The sequence below is a fragment of the Acipenser ruthenus genome, unplaced genomic scaffold, assembly GCF_902713425.1.
Source record: "Acipenser ruthenus unplaced genomic scaffold, fAciRut3.2 maternal haplotype, whole genome shotgun sequence".
Classification (NCBI taxonomy): domain Eukaryota; kingdom Metazoa; phylum Chordata; class Actinopteri; order Acipenseriformes; family Acipenseridae; genus Acipenser; species Acipenser ruthenus.
The window spans coordinates 40001-55000 of record NW_026708282.1 but is presented as its reverse complement, the minus strand read 5'-3'; the positions used below and the strand labels follow the sequence as shown (position 1 = coordinate 55000).

Sequence of the window (15000 nt, the reverse complement as noted above, 5' to 3'; positions counted from 1 at the left end):
GACCCTCCGGTCAAGAGTCCAGAGCCCTGACCACTACTCCACACTGTTCTCTCCTGTGTGTTCGATGGTCCATTTTAGTTCAATAATCTGTTTTTGGTGCTTTTTATTTTGAGATTTATGTAAATCGTTTTAGTTTTTTTTTCTGGGCTTTCATTTTTTTTTATATAAAGTATGAAATTTTGTTTTTTTTAGTTATTTTCCAAAATTCTTGGCAGTTTTTTTTTTTCTGTCCCTACTAACTCTCCACCTTCTCTCCCCTCTCAGACTCTGACCTCTCCTCCCTGCTCCAGGGTCACAAACCCACCACGTGTGCCCTGGACCCCCTCCCCACTCACCTCTTTCAAGCTGCTGCTCCTGCTCTACTCCACTTCATCTCCTCCCTTCTCAACACCTCTCTACCCTCGACCCCACCTCCCTCCTGAGCTACCGTCCTGTCTCCCTCCTACCCTTCCTCTCCAAAACCCTCGAGTGGACTGTACACCGCCAGCTCTCTGCTTTCCTGTCCAACCACTCTCTGCTCGACCCTCTCCAATCTGGCTTCCGCTCTGCTCACTCCACTGAAACCGCCCTCCTCTCTGTCACCAACTCACTTAAGTGTGCCCGAGCTGCCTCTCTCTCCTCTGTCCTAATTCTCCTCGACCTCTCTGCTGCCTTTTTGACGCTGTCGATCACTCTATTCTACTATCCTCTCTCATTGACCAGGGAATCTCTGGCACTGCTCTGGCCTGGTTCTCCTCCTACCTCTCCAGCCGCACTTACCAGGTAACCTGGCGTGGAGCAACCTCCACACCTCACCCTCTCTCAACAGGAGTCCCCCAAGGGTCAGTCTTGGGTCCTCTCCTGTTCTCTCTCTACACCCGCTCCCTGGGCCCCCTCATCGCATCCTATGGTTTCTCATACCATTTCTATGCTGATGATGACTGACTCCACCATCTCCTCCCGTATCTCTCCCTGTCTGTCTGCTATCTCCTCCTGGATGCACTCGCATCACCTCAAACTCAACCTCTCTAAATCTGACCTCCTTTTCTTTCCCTCCTCCTCCCCCTCCTCTGATCTCTCTATCTCTGTTCCTCTGGAATCTACCTCCCTCTTCCTCCGCTAAGAACCTCAGTCACCCTGGACCCCTGCCTCTCTTATTCCCAGCACATCTCCACTCTGGCACGCACTTGCTGATTCTTCCTGAGCAACATCCGAAGAATCCGACCCTTCCTCACCAACTACGCCACCCAGCTCCTGGTCCAGGCCCTGGTACTCTCCCGCCTAGACTACTGCAACTCCCTCCTGGCTGGCCTCCCTGCGTCCGCCACCCGTCCGCTCCAGCTCATCCAGAACTCTGCTGCCCTCCTGGTGTTCTCTCTGCCTCGCTTCTCCCACGCTACTCCACTGGCTCCCGATCACCGCTCGCATCCAGTTCAAGACTCTTGTACTCGCCTACAGATGCCTTGACCAGACTGCACCCAGCTACCTCCAGACCCTCATCTCTCCCTACACCCCCACTCGACCTCTCCGCTCCGCCTGCACTAGAAGACTAGCTCTACCTCCGCTACGCTCCCCTGCCTCCAGAGCCCGCTCCTTCTTCACCCTCGCCCCGCAGTGGTGGAATGACCTTCCTATAGATGTCAGGACTGCCCAGTCCCTGACCACATTCCGGCGCCTCCTCAAGACTCACCTCTTCAGACAGCACCTGTAGAACTCCTCTGTTCTTCCCCTGGGACACTATCACGCTTTACTTGCTCTTATCTGCCCCCTATTTTACTGCATTTAATCCTGTACTTCAGAGTACTGTAATCTGCCAAGTGTTTAATCTGTAGTATTTTGTATTTAATTATATCCTGATGTAACTATCACTGACACTTATCTGCTCCGTTATTGAATCGTATTTTGTCATATACTTGTACTAGAACTGAAGTCATTGTATTTATCTTGCTCTTAATTGTATTAATACTTGTACTGTGATTCTTGAAATGTATTTTTGTTGGCGACTGTAAGTCGCCCTGGATAAGGGCGTCTGCTAAGAAATAAATAATAATAATAATAAACATTTAGCGCACTTAGATGCAAACTTGATTCATGATATCTCTCGACTGCAGGGACATACTTAAATACATTTCAAACTGGAGTTTCCAGAAAGGGTTTTATATCAGTGTTATACAGTGTGGTCGCGCCAGCATTGCCCTGTGTACAGCACAGCACAGCGAGGCTCTGCCCAGCACACAGCGGGCAATGCCAGCCTAAGACAATATTAACTGATATAAGAGACAGAGTTGACCAGACATGTTAACTTGTATTACTATTGCAGTAATTAATCCTTGTTGCATTTTCTATTTCAGCCCACCAGGAGTCAGAAGCGAGCTGGGACTTAGATTCTGTACTCTGCACATTACAGAACTCCCCAAATGCATTGCAGGCTTTAACTCTGAGATCTGCCCAGCAACAGCACAGCCAGTCGGAAAAGGGGAGCAAATACAGTGCGGAAAAACGCACCAGAAGGGCCAATCAGCAGACGGAAGGGGCAGGGCCAGCAGAGAAAGACACACCTACTGTGAGGAGAGAGGGTGGGGAGACAGGAAAGGGTAAAGAGAGGACTGGTAGAGACAAAGGGGAGGGGCCTGTGTGTAAAGACACGCCCTCAAAGAAAAAAGGGGATGGGCTTCAGCTAGGTGGTAAAGGGGAGGGACTTAGTTACATTAAAAGAACTCTCAGACATAGACAGCTTCCTTTAAGTGGAAAAGGGGATGAAGAGAAAGACACGCCCCACAAAGGAAAAGAGGAGGGGGCTGGCAGACAGGAAGAGGAGGGACAGGAAGTGAGGTCGGTGCCGTGCAGCTTGTTTTATAAGTCGCGTAAGAGGGTCAGACGCAGTTCGAATTCCGAAGTCGAGGATTCCGGTTTGCATTCTGAGTTGGCCTCCGAGGGTTCCGGAACCCGGCGGAATTCCGAACGCCAATCCCAGCATTTGCGAAGGAGCTCCCGGAATTCTTCGGAGAATGGTTCCCAGATTTGCTGGACTCCGGAAAAAAGTGTCCGGTATTCCAACACGAGGGAGCGAAATTCCCGGGACTCGGGAGAGCGGGAAAGCCCCCAGTCTCTCCGCTCCCGCGTCACCGCTTCCTGCCACCAGAGGAAGCTCACCGTCGTGATTCGCCGGCTGGATTTCCAAGCCCCGCCCCGTCCTGGCGTCTCCCAGCAGGAAGTGAGGAAGGAAGGGCAGGAAGCAGAATTGCCCGAGCTGTTGAACCCGAAGAGGAGGAAGCGGGTCGATGACCTCATGACCCCCGGCAGGACCCGCCCCACGATGACGTCACCCGGGGAAACAGGAAGTGCCGACGAGAAAGAGTGAGCGACGGTTTCATGCAGGGTTTTTTTTTTTCATTTCTTTTCTTCTTTTTTTATGTTTTCTTTTCCTTTCCTTTTTAAGAAACCGTTTCGACTTTGTCGGCGCGACAGGAAGTGCGCCGCTGGTACTGTCCCCCCGGCAACACGAACCATGTGAGTAAAGGTTCCTCCTTTTCATTTGCCGTGTGCGAGGGGGGGGGGGGGGGGGGTGCTTGAAGATATCGTTTCTCTCCCAACCTCAAGGCTGAATCAATAAAGATTTACAATAATGCCAGTAACGTTCACTTTCTAAAAAGGAGAGAGAAAGAAATAATCTTTTTCTAAATTCCTGTGTTAGTTTTTCCTCCTGAGTTACAACACAGAGCTAGCAGGAGCATGCCTGTTCCATTCAGTTCCGTTCCATTCCATTCTATTCCGTTCTGTTCTATTCCGTTCTATTCCATTCTATTCAGTTCTGTTCCATTCCATTCTATTCCATTCTGTTCCATTCTATTCCATTCTATTCCGTTCTGTTCCATTCCATTCTATTCCTTTCTGTTGGGCTCACAGCGCGACTCTCGTGTCGTTTTCGAGGAGAGGAGTGTGTGTCTCTACAGCTTTAAAACAAAACAAAACAAAAACTACCTTCCTTTGAGAGGAATGTAAACAAACTGGACTGTCAGGTTGTTTCTTTCTCTCTTTTTTCTTTGTTTCTTTCTCCTTTCCCTCATTCTCTTTCTTACTTTCTTTCTTTTCCTCATTCTCTTTTTCTCATTCTGTCATTCTCTCTCTCTTTCTCTCTCTTTCTCTCTCTGTTTCTTTCTCTCTCTCTTTCTCTCTCTTTCTCTGTTTCTTTCTCTCTCTTTCTTTCTCTCTTTCTCTTTCTCTCTCTTTCTCTCTTTCTCTGTTTCTCTGTCTCTCTCTTTCTCTCTCTTTCTCTCTCTTTCTCTCTCTTTCTCTCTTTCTCTGTTTCTCTGTCTCTCTTTCTCTTTCTCTCTCTTTCTCTTTCTCTCTTTCTCTGTTTCTCTGTCTCTCTTTCTCTTTCTTTCTCTTTCTCTCTCTTTTTCTCTGTTTCTCTGTCTCTCTTTCTCTTTCTTTCTCTTTCTCTCTCTTTTTCTCTGTTTCTCTGTCTCTCTTTCTCTTTCTTTCTCTTTCTTTCTCTTTCTCTCTTTCTTTTTTCTCTTTCTCTCTCTTTCTTTCTCTCTCTTTCTCTCTCTTTCTCTTTCTTTCTCTTTCTCTCCTTTCTTTCTTTCTCTTTCTCTTTCTCTCTCTTTCTTTCTCTCTCTTTCTTTCTCTCTCTTTGTCTTTCTCTCTCTTTCTCTTTCTTTCTCTTTCTCTGTTTCTTTCTCTCTCTTTCTTTCTCTCTTTCTCTGTCTCTCTTTCTTTCTCTTTCTTTCTCTTTCTCTGTTTCTTTCTCTCTTTCTTTCTCTGTTTCTCTCTCTCTCTCTCTCTCTCTCTTTCTCTGTAGTTAATGGACAGACTCCCCTCATTGTTACATAGCAGCGTCTGTCTGAAGTGTTATTAATGGAGATGTTTTGTTTTCCCATCCCCCCGCCCACCTAGTTCTGAGTCTCACGCCATTGGATGCAGGCGATGATGTCATCCTAGATTCCGAGGATGAAGAGACCAAGTCTTTCAAAGGCCGGGTGAGTGTGTGTGTCTGTGTGTGTGTCTTTCACAGTGTGTGTGTGTGTGTGTCTTTCACAGTGTGTGTGTGTGTGTGTCTCACAGTGTGTCTCACAGTGTGTCTCTGTGTGTGTGTGTGTGTCTGTCAGTGTCTCTCTCTGTGTGTGTCTCTGTGTTTGTCTGTGTTTGTGTGTGTGTCTCTCAGTGTGTCTCTCTCTCTGTTTGTCTGTGTGTGTCTCTGTGTGTGTCTCTCTCTCACTTTGAGTGTCTCTCACAGTGTGTGTCTCTGTCTGTGTGTGTGTCTCTGTGTTTGTCTGTGTGTGTCTGTGTTTGTCTGTGTGTGTCTGTGTTTGTCTGTGTGGTTCTCTGTGTGTCTCTCTCTGTCTGTGTGTGTGTGTCTCTGTGTGTGTGTCTCTCTCACTTTGAGTGTCTCTGTGTGTGTGTCGCTCTCACTTTGAGTGTCTCTGTGTGTGTGTCGCTGTCTGTGTTTGTCTCTCACTTTGAGTGTCTCTCTGTGTGTATGTCTCTGTCTGTGTGTGTGTGTCTCTGTGTGTCTCTCTCTGTCTGTGTGTGTGTGTCTCTGTGTGTGTGTCTCTCTCACTTTGAGTGTCTCTGTGTGTGTGTCGCTGTCTGTGTGTTTGTCTCTCTCACTTTGAGTGTCTCTCTGTGTGTGTGTCGCTGTCTGTGTGTGTGTGTCTCTGTGTGTGTGTCTCTCTCTCACTTTGAGTGTCTCTCTCTGTGTGTGTCTCTGTCTGTGTGTGTGTGTCTCTGTGTGTGTGTCTCTCTCACTTTGAGTGTCTCTCTCTGTGTGTGTCTCTCTCTCTGTGTGTGTGTCTCTGTGTTTGTCTGTCTATCTGCTGTTACTATTAATTTCTTACTCCAGTGCATTTTACCCCCGCACTGATCATTGGAGAGCTGAAGTTACCCCCGCACTGATCACTGTAGAGCTGAAGTTACCCCCGCACTGATTATTGTAGAGCTGAAGTTACCCCCGCACTGATCATTGGAGAGCTGAAGTTACCCCCGCACTGATCACTGTAGAGCTGAAGTTTCTGTTCTTTCTTTCAGCTCTTCCTGAAGAAATACTACCGGACGAAGTACAACACCTTCATCCCCACGCTGAGAGAGTTCCTGAGACCAGTCAAGCACGTCTCCCTCCCCCGGGAAGAGGTGCGCACCCGTTAAAACGGTCCCCCCCTTCACTTCCTGCCACCACCGTTGTCGGGGCCACATTGTCAAACCGTTTGACCCCCCCCTCCTTGAAATCTCAATTCCCCATTCCCTCGAAGGAACTGTGACAGGGATTGAGCTCCGACCATGACCTATAATATTTTTTATATATATAAATATATATATATATATATATATATTTTTGCGTTTGTTAACTTGCATTTAGAGCGTGGTTCGTCAGTTTTTATTAGCATTTGGCGTTTCTTTTCGGTTATTCAAAATAAACCCCACTCAAACGCATCCGTTTTCAGTTTCTGTAGTACAATGAAGCTGGACAGCTTGTAAACACAGCGATCTGTTCTGGGCGTTGAATCATTCTCGCACCCCTTGCACCCTGACAGTGCTGTCAGAGGATCTTGGAGAAAACAGGAGAATGAAAATCTGCTGAGAACGTCAATTTAAAAAAAAACCCAAAAAAGTAAAGAGGGTCAGTTTTAATATTTCTTTTAATCGAATTTCCGAAGTCTGTGCTTTTTAATCTTGGAATGACAGGACAGTTTATAAACAACTGACATTAATGTGCTATATGAGTGCGTATGAGTCTCTATATTAATATATAAAACACAATATCTATGATACTGATAGAGAGAGTCTCTATATTAATATATAAAACACAATATCTATGATACTGATAGAGTCTCTATATTAATATATAATACACAATATCTATGATACTGCTAGAGAGAGTCTCTATATTAATATGTAATACACAATATCAATGATACTGATAGAGAGAGTCTCTATATTAATATATAATCCACAATATCTATGATACTGATAGAGAGAGTCTCTATATTAATATATAATACACAATATCTATGATACTGATAGAGTCTCTATATTAATATATAATACACAATATCTATGATACTGATAGAGAGAGTCTCTATATTAATATATAATACACAATATCAATGATACTGATAGAGTCTCTATATTAATATATAATACACAATATCTATGATACTGATAGAGAGAGTCTCTATATTAATATATAATACACAATATCTATGATACTGATAGAGAGAGTCTCTATATTAATATATAATACACAATATCTATGATACTGATAGAGTCTCTATATTAATATATAATACACAATATCAATGATACTGATAGAGAGAGTCTCTATATTAATATATAATACACAATATCTATGATACTGATAGAGTCTCTATATTAATATATAATACACAATATCTATGATACTCCTAGAGAGAGTCTATATTAATATATAACACACAATATCTATGCTTAACTTCCAGTATTTTCAAGCTGTCGGATCGCATGTTCATTAAGCCTCCGCGGGCGCGTGAAACGTGTGCAGTCAAGGGCAGCCTTCCCAGAATGCTTTGCGTTGCTTTGAATTGGCTTTCAGTGCGATTTCACGTCGCTGGCAAGCCAGTGGGGTCGAGCGATCAATCCAAAATGCCAGGATCAATGCCCTGATAGAATATCGTATTGTTTTTAATAACTCTTATTGGCCATAGCTTATTTTTATTTAGTTATTTTAACTCCTGTGTTTTTTTTGTCTCATGTTGATTCCCAGATCAGCGCTGCCAGGCTACGGACAGACGGAGATTCATTCTGAAAATTGAAAACAAATTCTCGACTCTCCTTGGAGGCTGTTTTTTTTTTATTATTATTAATAAAATGATTTTATTTTAGAAGTTCTCTGAAATATCAGAGACAGTTCTGTTTTTCATTTCCAGTTTTAAAATCCACTCCCTCGAAGGAACTGGAATCGCTGTTTTTTTTTTAGATGTATTAATAATCGCTGAGATCGTTAGTTTGAAGCCCATGTAATTGACCGACAAACAAACCAAAAACGCGTCTTCTTCAGTGGAAGTAATTTCCTGTCGCCTTGAGAAGCTCATTTTAACTGAACGCTGCCCGGCGCAGTTTTTGATGTCACTGCTGTGTTGGTATTCATCAAATGTGAATTGATAAGCAAGTACTTAAATCTGAACAGTTTCTATTATCAATCTGAACACCAGCCTACAAAACCAAAACTAAAAAACTACATTTCCCACAATGCACCTGCTCAGTCCCTCCCCCCTTCCCCCCCTCCTCCCCCCCAATCCTTGACGAATATCTATTAACTGGATCCATAACTCCAAATCCTAAACTAAAAGAAACCGAGAAAGTCGAGCAGCAGGCCAGTGATTCAATGTCTTCGAATCGCAGGGCTGGGAATCAGACTCCTGTTGCATTTCAGTGTGATCCATTCCAGGTTTTACTACCAGCCCCCAGTGTGTCTAGCTAACAAGCTCAGGTGTGTCTTTCACCCCAGTTTAGCATGCCCAATTATTATCTGTATCCCCGGCTCACCGCTCGCAACCCCCCCCGTCGACTCGGGAAACGGAGGCTGGAACACGCGTCCTCCGAAACGTGCTCCTTCCAAGCCGTCATTTTTCGCACTGCAGATCCACAGCAATGCCACCAGACCTATAGTGCCGGAGGACAACACAGATCTGGCGGCTCCGCTGCAGAGCCACAGGCGCCCTATCGGCCACAGGGGTCGCTGATGCGCGGTGAGCCGTGGATTCCCCTGCCGACCTAAGCCCTCCCTACCCGGGCAGCGCTCAGCCAATTGTGCGCCGCCCCCCAGGAACTCTCTGTGACATAGCCTGGACTCGAACCTGCGATCTCCAGGCTATAGGGCACATCCTGCGAGGAGCGCCTTTACTGGAAGCTCATTTTAACTGAACGCTGCCAGGCGCAATTTTATCATCAGCGGTGATGTAGGGACTGATGAAAAACTAACGGGAATTGGAAATGCATTTTAAATTGATAATTATATTGTCTTTTTTTAATTTATAAAGTTTCCTGATTTCTACAGTAAAGCTGATAATTCTCACAAAATAAGTCCCGCAGTCTCAGATGTGTAATTTTGAGAGAGAAACGCAATGCTAGACCACACATTACCATTGGACAACACGCTGGGTACTACACTCAGTTCTCAGTTTGCTTGCCTTCCCTTCACAGGAAGTCTAGGTCGCTGTGTGAAAGCGCGTCACTCAACAGGGGAGGCAGCTGATTGGTTGCTGAAGGGGTGGGGACCGGGCCCCCCAGGAAGTGCAAGGGAGCACAGCTTGTGCAAACTGAGAGCTTTCTTTAGCCCTGTGTAATAGCAGATCTGTTTCAAAAGCTCGCTTTTACTGTTAACAGAAAATGATTTGTGTTTTTGTAAGATTGTTTTTAATGATATATATTTGTCCTTTTTACCATCAATTTTATTTGTGCATTATTATTATGATGATTATTATTATTAGTAGTAGTATTTCTATGAAATTTAAGACTCATGTAATTTATGTAGTAGCATGTAGTAATAATAATACTAGACTTCATTGAGGGGAGCTCTGAACCCCAGGACTGGGTGCAGCAGCAGCAGCAGCAGGGCTAGTGTGAGTTTGTAACCCTGCTCAAACTCCTGGCTCCTGATCATTTCAATATTAATAATAATAATACTAGACTTCATTGAGGGGAGCTCTGAACCCCAGGACTGGGTGCAGCAGCAGCAGCAGCAGCAGGGCTAGTGTGAGTTTGTAACCGTGCTCAAACTCCTGGCTCCTGATCATTTCAATATTAATAATAATAATACTAAACTTCATTGAGGGGGGCTCTGAACCCCAGGACTGGGTGCAGCAGCAGCAGCAGCAGCAGGGCTAGTGTGAGTTTGTAACCCTGCTCAAACTCCTGGCTCCTGATCATTTCAATATTAATAATAATAATAATACTAGACTTCATTGAGGGGAGCTCTGAACCCCAGGACTGGGTGCAGCAGCAGCAGCAGCAGGGCTAGTGTGAGTTTGTAACCGTGCTCAAACTCCTGGCTCCTGATCATTTCAATATTAATAATAATAATACTAGACTTCATTGAGGGGAGCTCTGAACCCCAGGACTGGGTGCAGCAGCAGCAGCAGCAGGGCTAGTGTGAGTTTGTAACTCTGCTCAAACTCCTGGCTCCTGATCATGTCAGTAATCCACACGTCGTCTGGCTGCGGGCTGCTGGTTTGAAAGGCAGGGCTGTGTGGATGTGCTTGAGAGAGGCAGCTGCAGTGTGACTGTCAGAAACCAGCGCTGACACGCCCTGCAGGGGATTGTGATGTCACGCTGCAGAGAGCGCGCCACTGGCTGAGGCAGAGTGACATCACAATGGCCTGTAACGCTGCTGCAGAGTGACATCACAGAGGCCTGGAACGCTGCAGCAGAGTGACATCACAGTGGCCTGGAACGCTGCTGTAGAGTGACATCACAGTGCCTCCTTTACCCCTTTCAGAGAATTAAAATCGTGTTTTGTATATTTTATAGAAAGCTACGTGTGTGAGGGGTGAAGGAACTTCTATATTTTTGTCTGTTAATTTTCAAACTACCTATTTTTATGAAGAACTGACAAAGGCTTATTATAATAAATGTATTAAGATATATTTAAAAAATGTTGGTGTCTTTTTTCTTATTTATTTTTTAATGTTATGTCTCCTGCATTTCCCCAGTATTAAATTAGTTTAATATCCTGTTTGGGCTGTTTTTTTTTTTTTTTTTCAAGTTAACTGTAACATTTGATAAGTAACTTGAACTGCAAGTGTTTAAGAGCTGAAAACAAGTAAAAGGGTCTAATTAAGCAAGTTATCCGTTCAATTAAGGGTTTAATTAAGTAAGTGAGAGTTCAGCTGGAATGAAAACCAGCACACAGGAGGGGGTCCCCAGTACCAGAGTTTGAGAAGCCCTGAAAACACGGTGATGAATGAATTTATTTAATATCTATCGATAAAGAATCGCCTTTTTTGACCACTAGGGGCGCGCTGTTGCTTAGCATATGACAAAAAGCTGAAGACATTTCTGAAGCGAAGAGGTGGTTTTATATAAATGACCACCAGGGGTGCTGAACTGCAATTTTAGCCGCCGCAACTGTGAGTTAGTCAATGGGCAGGCTTGAGGCACGGAGACTGAACTGCTCCCTCCCTAAGACAAAGGGTGCTCCCTCCAGTCCAGGGCAGGCTTGAGGCATTGGAGACTGAACTGCACCCTCCCTCTCTCACCCCCTAAGAGAAAGGGTGCTCCCTCCAGTCCAGAGCAGGCTTGAGGCACGGAGACTGAACTACTCCCTCCCTCCCTAAGAGAAAGGGTGCTCCCTCCAGTCCAGAGCAGGCTTGAGGCATGGAGACTGAACTGCTCCCTCCCTCTCTCACCCCCTAAGAGAAAGGGGGCTCCCTCCAGTCCAGAGCAGGCTTGAGGCACGGAGACTGAACTGCTCCCTCCCTCCCTAAGAGAAAGGGTGCTCCCTCCAGTCCAGAGCAGGCTTGAGGCATTGGAGACTGAACTGCACCCTCCCTCTCTCACCCCCTAAGAGAAAGGGGGCTCCTTCCAGTCCAGGGCAGGCTTGAGCCACGGAGACTGAACTACTCCCTCCCTCCCTCCCTCAGAGAAAGGGTGCTCCCTCCAGTCCAGAGCAGGCTTGAGGCATTGGAGACTGAACTGCTCCCTCCCTCCCTCACCCCCCCTAAGAGAAAGGGGGCTCCCTCCAGTCCAGGGCAGACTTGAGGCACGGAGACTGAACTACTCCCTCCCTCCCTCAGAGAAAGGGTGCTCCCTCCAGTCCAGAGCAGGCTTGAGGCATGGAGACTGAACTGCTCCCTCCCTCTCTCACCCCCTAAGAGAAAGGGGGCTCCCTCCAGTCCAGAGCAGGCTTGAGGCACGGAGACTGAACTGCTCCCTCCCTCCCTAAGAGAAAGGGTGCTCCCTCCAGTCCAGAGCAGGCTTGAGGCATTGGAGACTGAACTGCACCCTCCCTCTCTCACCCCCTAAGAGAAAGGGGGCTCCCTCCTTTCCAGGGCAGGCTTGAGGCACAGAGACTGAACTGCTCCCTCCCTCTCTCACCCCCTAAGAGAAAGGGGGCTCCTTCCAGTCCAGGGCAGGCTTGAGGCACGGAGACTGAACTGCTCCCTCCCTCCCTAAGAGAAAGGGTCCCTCCAGTCCAGGGCAGGCTTGAGCCACGGAGACTGAACTACTCCCTCCCTCCCTCCCTAAGAGAAAGGGTGCTCCCTCCAGTCCAGAGCAGGCTTGAGGCATTGGAGACTGAACTGCTCCCTCCCTCCCTCACCCCCCCTAAGAGAAAGGGGGCTCCCTCCAGTCCAGGGCAGACTTGAGGCACGGAGACTGAACTACTCCCTCCCTCCCTCAGAGAAAGGGTGCTCCCTCCAGTCCAGAGCAGGCTTGAGGCATTGGAGACTGAACTGCACCCTCCCTCTCTCACCCCCTAAGAGAAAGGGGGCTCCCTCCAGTCCAGAGCAGGCTTGAGGCACGGAGACTGAACTGCTCCCTCCCTCTCTCACCCCCTAAGAGAAAGGGGGCTCCCTCCAGTCTACGGCAGGCTTGAGGCACGGAGACTGAACTGCTCCCTCCCTCCCTCCCTCCCTAAGAGAAAGGGTCCCTCCAGTCCAGGGCAGGCTTGAGGCACGGAGACTGAACTGCTCCCTCCCTCCCTAAGAGAAAGGGTGCTCCCTCCAGTCCAGAGCAGGCTTGAGGCATTGGAGACTGAACTGCACCCTCCCTCTCTCACCCCCTAAGAGAAAGGGGGCTCCCTCCTTTCCAGGGCAGGCTTGAGACACGGAGACTGAACTGCTCCCTCCCTCTCTCACCCCCTAAGAGAAAGGGGGCTCCCTCCAGTCCAGGGCAGGCTTGAGGCACGGAGACTGAACTGCTCCCTCCCTCCCTAAGAGAAAGGGTCCCTCCAGTCCAGGGAAGGCTTGAGGCACGGAGACTGAACTACTCCCTCCCTCCCTAAGAGAAAGGGTGCTCCCTCCAGTCCAGAGCAGGCTTGAGGCATTGGAGACTGAACTGCACCCTCCCTCTCTCACCCCCTAAGAGAAAGGGGGCTCCCTCCAGTCCAGAGCAGGCTTGAGGCACGGAGACTGAACTGCTCCCTCCCTCTCTCACCCCCTAAGAGAAAGGGGGCTCCCTCCAGTCTAGGGCAGGCTTGAGGCACGGAGACTGAACTGCTCCCTCCCTCCCTCCCTCCCTAAGAGAAAGGGTCCCTCCAGTCCAGGGCAGGCTTGAGGCACGGAGACTGAACTGCTCCCTCCCTCCCTAAGAGAAAGGGTGCTCCCTCCAGTCCAGAGCAGGCTTGAGGCATTGGAGACTGAACTGCACCCTCCCTCTCTCACCCCCTAAGAGAAAGGGGGCTCCCTCCTTTCCAGGGCAGGCTTGAGACACGGAGACTGAACTGCTCCCTCCCTCTCTCACCCCCTAAGAGAAAGGGGGCTCCCTCCAGTCCAGGGCAGGCTTGAGGCACGGAGACTGAACTGCTCCCTCCCTCCCTAAGAGAAAGGGTCCCTCCAGTCCAGGGAAGGCTTGAGGCACGGAGACTGAACTACTCCCTCCCTCCCTAAGAGAAAGGGTGCTCCCTCCAGTCCAGAGCAGGCTTGAGGCATTGGAGACTGAACTGCACCCTCCCTCTCTCACCCCCTAAGAGAAAGGGGGCTCCCTCCAGTCCAGGGCAGGCTTGAGGCACGGAGACTGAACTGCACCCTCCCTCCCTAAGAGAAAGGGGGCTCCCTCCAGTCCAGGGCAGGCTTGAGGCATGGAGACCGAACTGATCCCTCCCTCCCTAAGAGAAAGGGGGCTCCCTCCAGTCCAGAGCAGGCTTGAGGCATTGGAGACTGAACTGCTCCCTCCCTCCCTCAGAGAAAGGGGGCTCTCTGCAGTCCAGGGCAGGCTTGAGGCATTGGAGACTGAACTGCTCCCTCCCTCCCTCACGGGATATGACTAAAATAAACTGCTACAATTAGACGATACAAAATGTCCGTGTCAATATATTTCATGTATTACTATAACTTCTTATGGTGTAACTTACAAAACTTCAATGTAGGGCACGCTTCAATAAAAACGCCGAGTTATTGATTTTATTTTCAGCCCTCCGACTTTTAATTTGCCTGGGGTCGAACGGGTAAAAGGACAGGCAAGAAGACACTCCCCTTTAAACCGGCACCAGTCGGACCCGTTTTTTAATTCCAGCGCTTTCTGGATGCTGGAAGTTGAATTAAAAAGGAAAACTGAGGGGGAAAAACACGCCGATCTCTTTGGATTTAAACCCTTAACTCGCCGATACCTGCAAATAAACGGGCAGAAACCAGCTCGCTGGCTTTTAAAGGAGACGTTTTGTTTACAAGAAGGCCCACGCCCGCCGTTCACAAGTTTGGGATTTTTCGACCAGTCTACGCATCTTTCGGTAAAAAAAAACAAACTATTTAATATTTCTGTTTCTTTTCCATGTTGACTGTGTTAATTATTTACACGCTTTGCCTCACATTTTAACCGGCTGGCGTTGATTCCGGGTTTGTGAGGCAAATACGTATTTTTTTTCCATTCACAATTTATACAATTTTACCATAAACTTTTTCTTTTACGATTGGAAATATGGTAACTGGTGTTTATTTGCGCCAGAAACGATTTAAAACGAACCTGTCACGGGTAAAAATGTTTTTAAAAAAAGCCTCTCTTTCAAATCCACACAGGCGCTCACTATTTGGCAGGGCGGGCGTGAGATGCATTCGTTGTAAACAGCTCAGTGTTTGGCAGGAAGAGGCTATTGTACAGGTGTAACTTTATACCTGTCGACCGGAAATACACGCCGGGATAACGAGGAAATGAAAACACTAAACTTAACTATTATTTGTTTTAAACGAATTTAGTCATTCAGCTTTTATTAAATTAGAAATCTCACTGATATTCATATTATTAATGCGTGCAGGTGTCGTTTTATTTATTTATGTAACCCCGAGATATCAGATTACAGACGAATGGACTCTCTAAAGAAAGGTACGGTAC

The 15000-nt window shown here is 47.4% G+C and overlaps 2 protein-coding genes across 5 annotated transcripts in view; both read left to right on the top strand.

Annotated features, from left to right (window-relative positions):
- LOC131730523 (uncharacterized) overlaps nucleotides 1-10688 on the top strand; it is a 21937-nt gene extending 11249 nt beyond the window's left edge. Inside the window, exons 7-11 of one of the 2 annotated variants that reach the window (XM_059020599.1) lie at nucleotides 2331-3336; nucleotides 3419-3489; nucleotides 4879-4961; nucleotides 6010-6111; nucleotides 9160-10688. In XM_059020599.1, coding sequence (XP_058876582.1) covers nucleotides 2331-3336; nucleotides 3419-3489; nucleotides 4879-4961; nucleotides 6010-6111; nucleotides 9160-9168 — 1271 coding nt within the window. In that variant the 3' untranslated portion in view covers nucleotides 9169-10688. Of the gene's footprint in view, nucleotides 1-2330; nucleotides 3337-3418; nucleotides 3490-4878; nucleotides 4962-6009; nucleotides 6112-7720 lie in introns of both variants that reach the window. The other variant, XM_059020598.1, reaches the window with a different exon arrangement.
- A 3435-nt stretch (nucleotides 10689-14123) lies between these two features.
- Nucleotides 14124-15000, top strand: part of LOC117398013 (AP-1 complex subunit gamma-1) — a 35193-nt gene continuing 34316 nt past the window's right edge. Inside the window, exons 1-2 of one of the 3 annotated variants that reach the window (XM_059020593.1) lie at nucleotides 14124-14401; nucleotides 14924-14991. In XM_059020593.1, coding sequence (XP_058876576.1) covers nucleotides 14973-14991 — 19 coding nt within the window. In that variant the 5' untranslated portion in view covers nucleotides 14124-14401; nucleotides 14924-14972. Of the gene's footprint in view, nucleotides 14402-14584; nucleotides 14997-15000 lie in introns of those variants that run through there. The other 2 variants (XM_059020594.1, XM_059020595.1) reach the window with 2 other exon arrangements.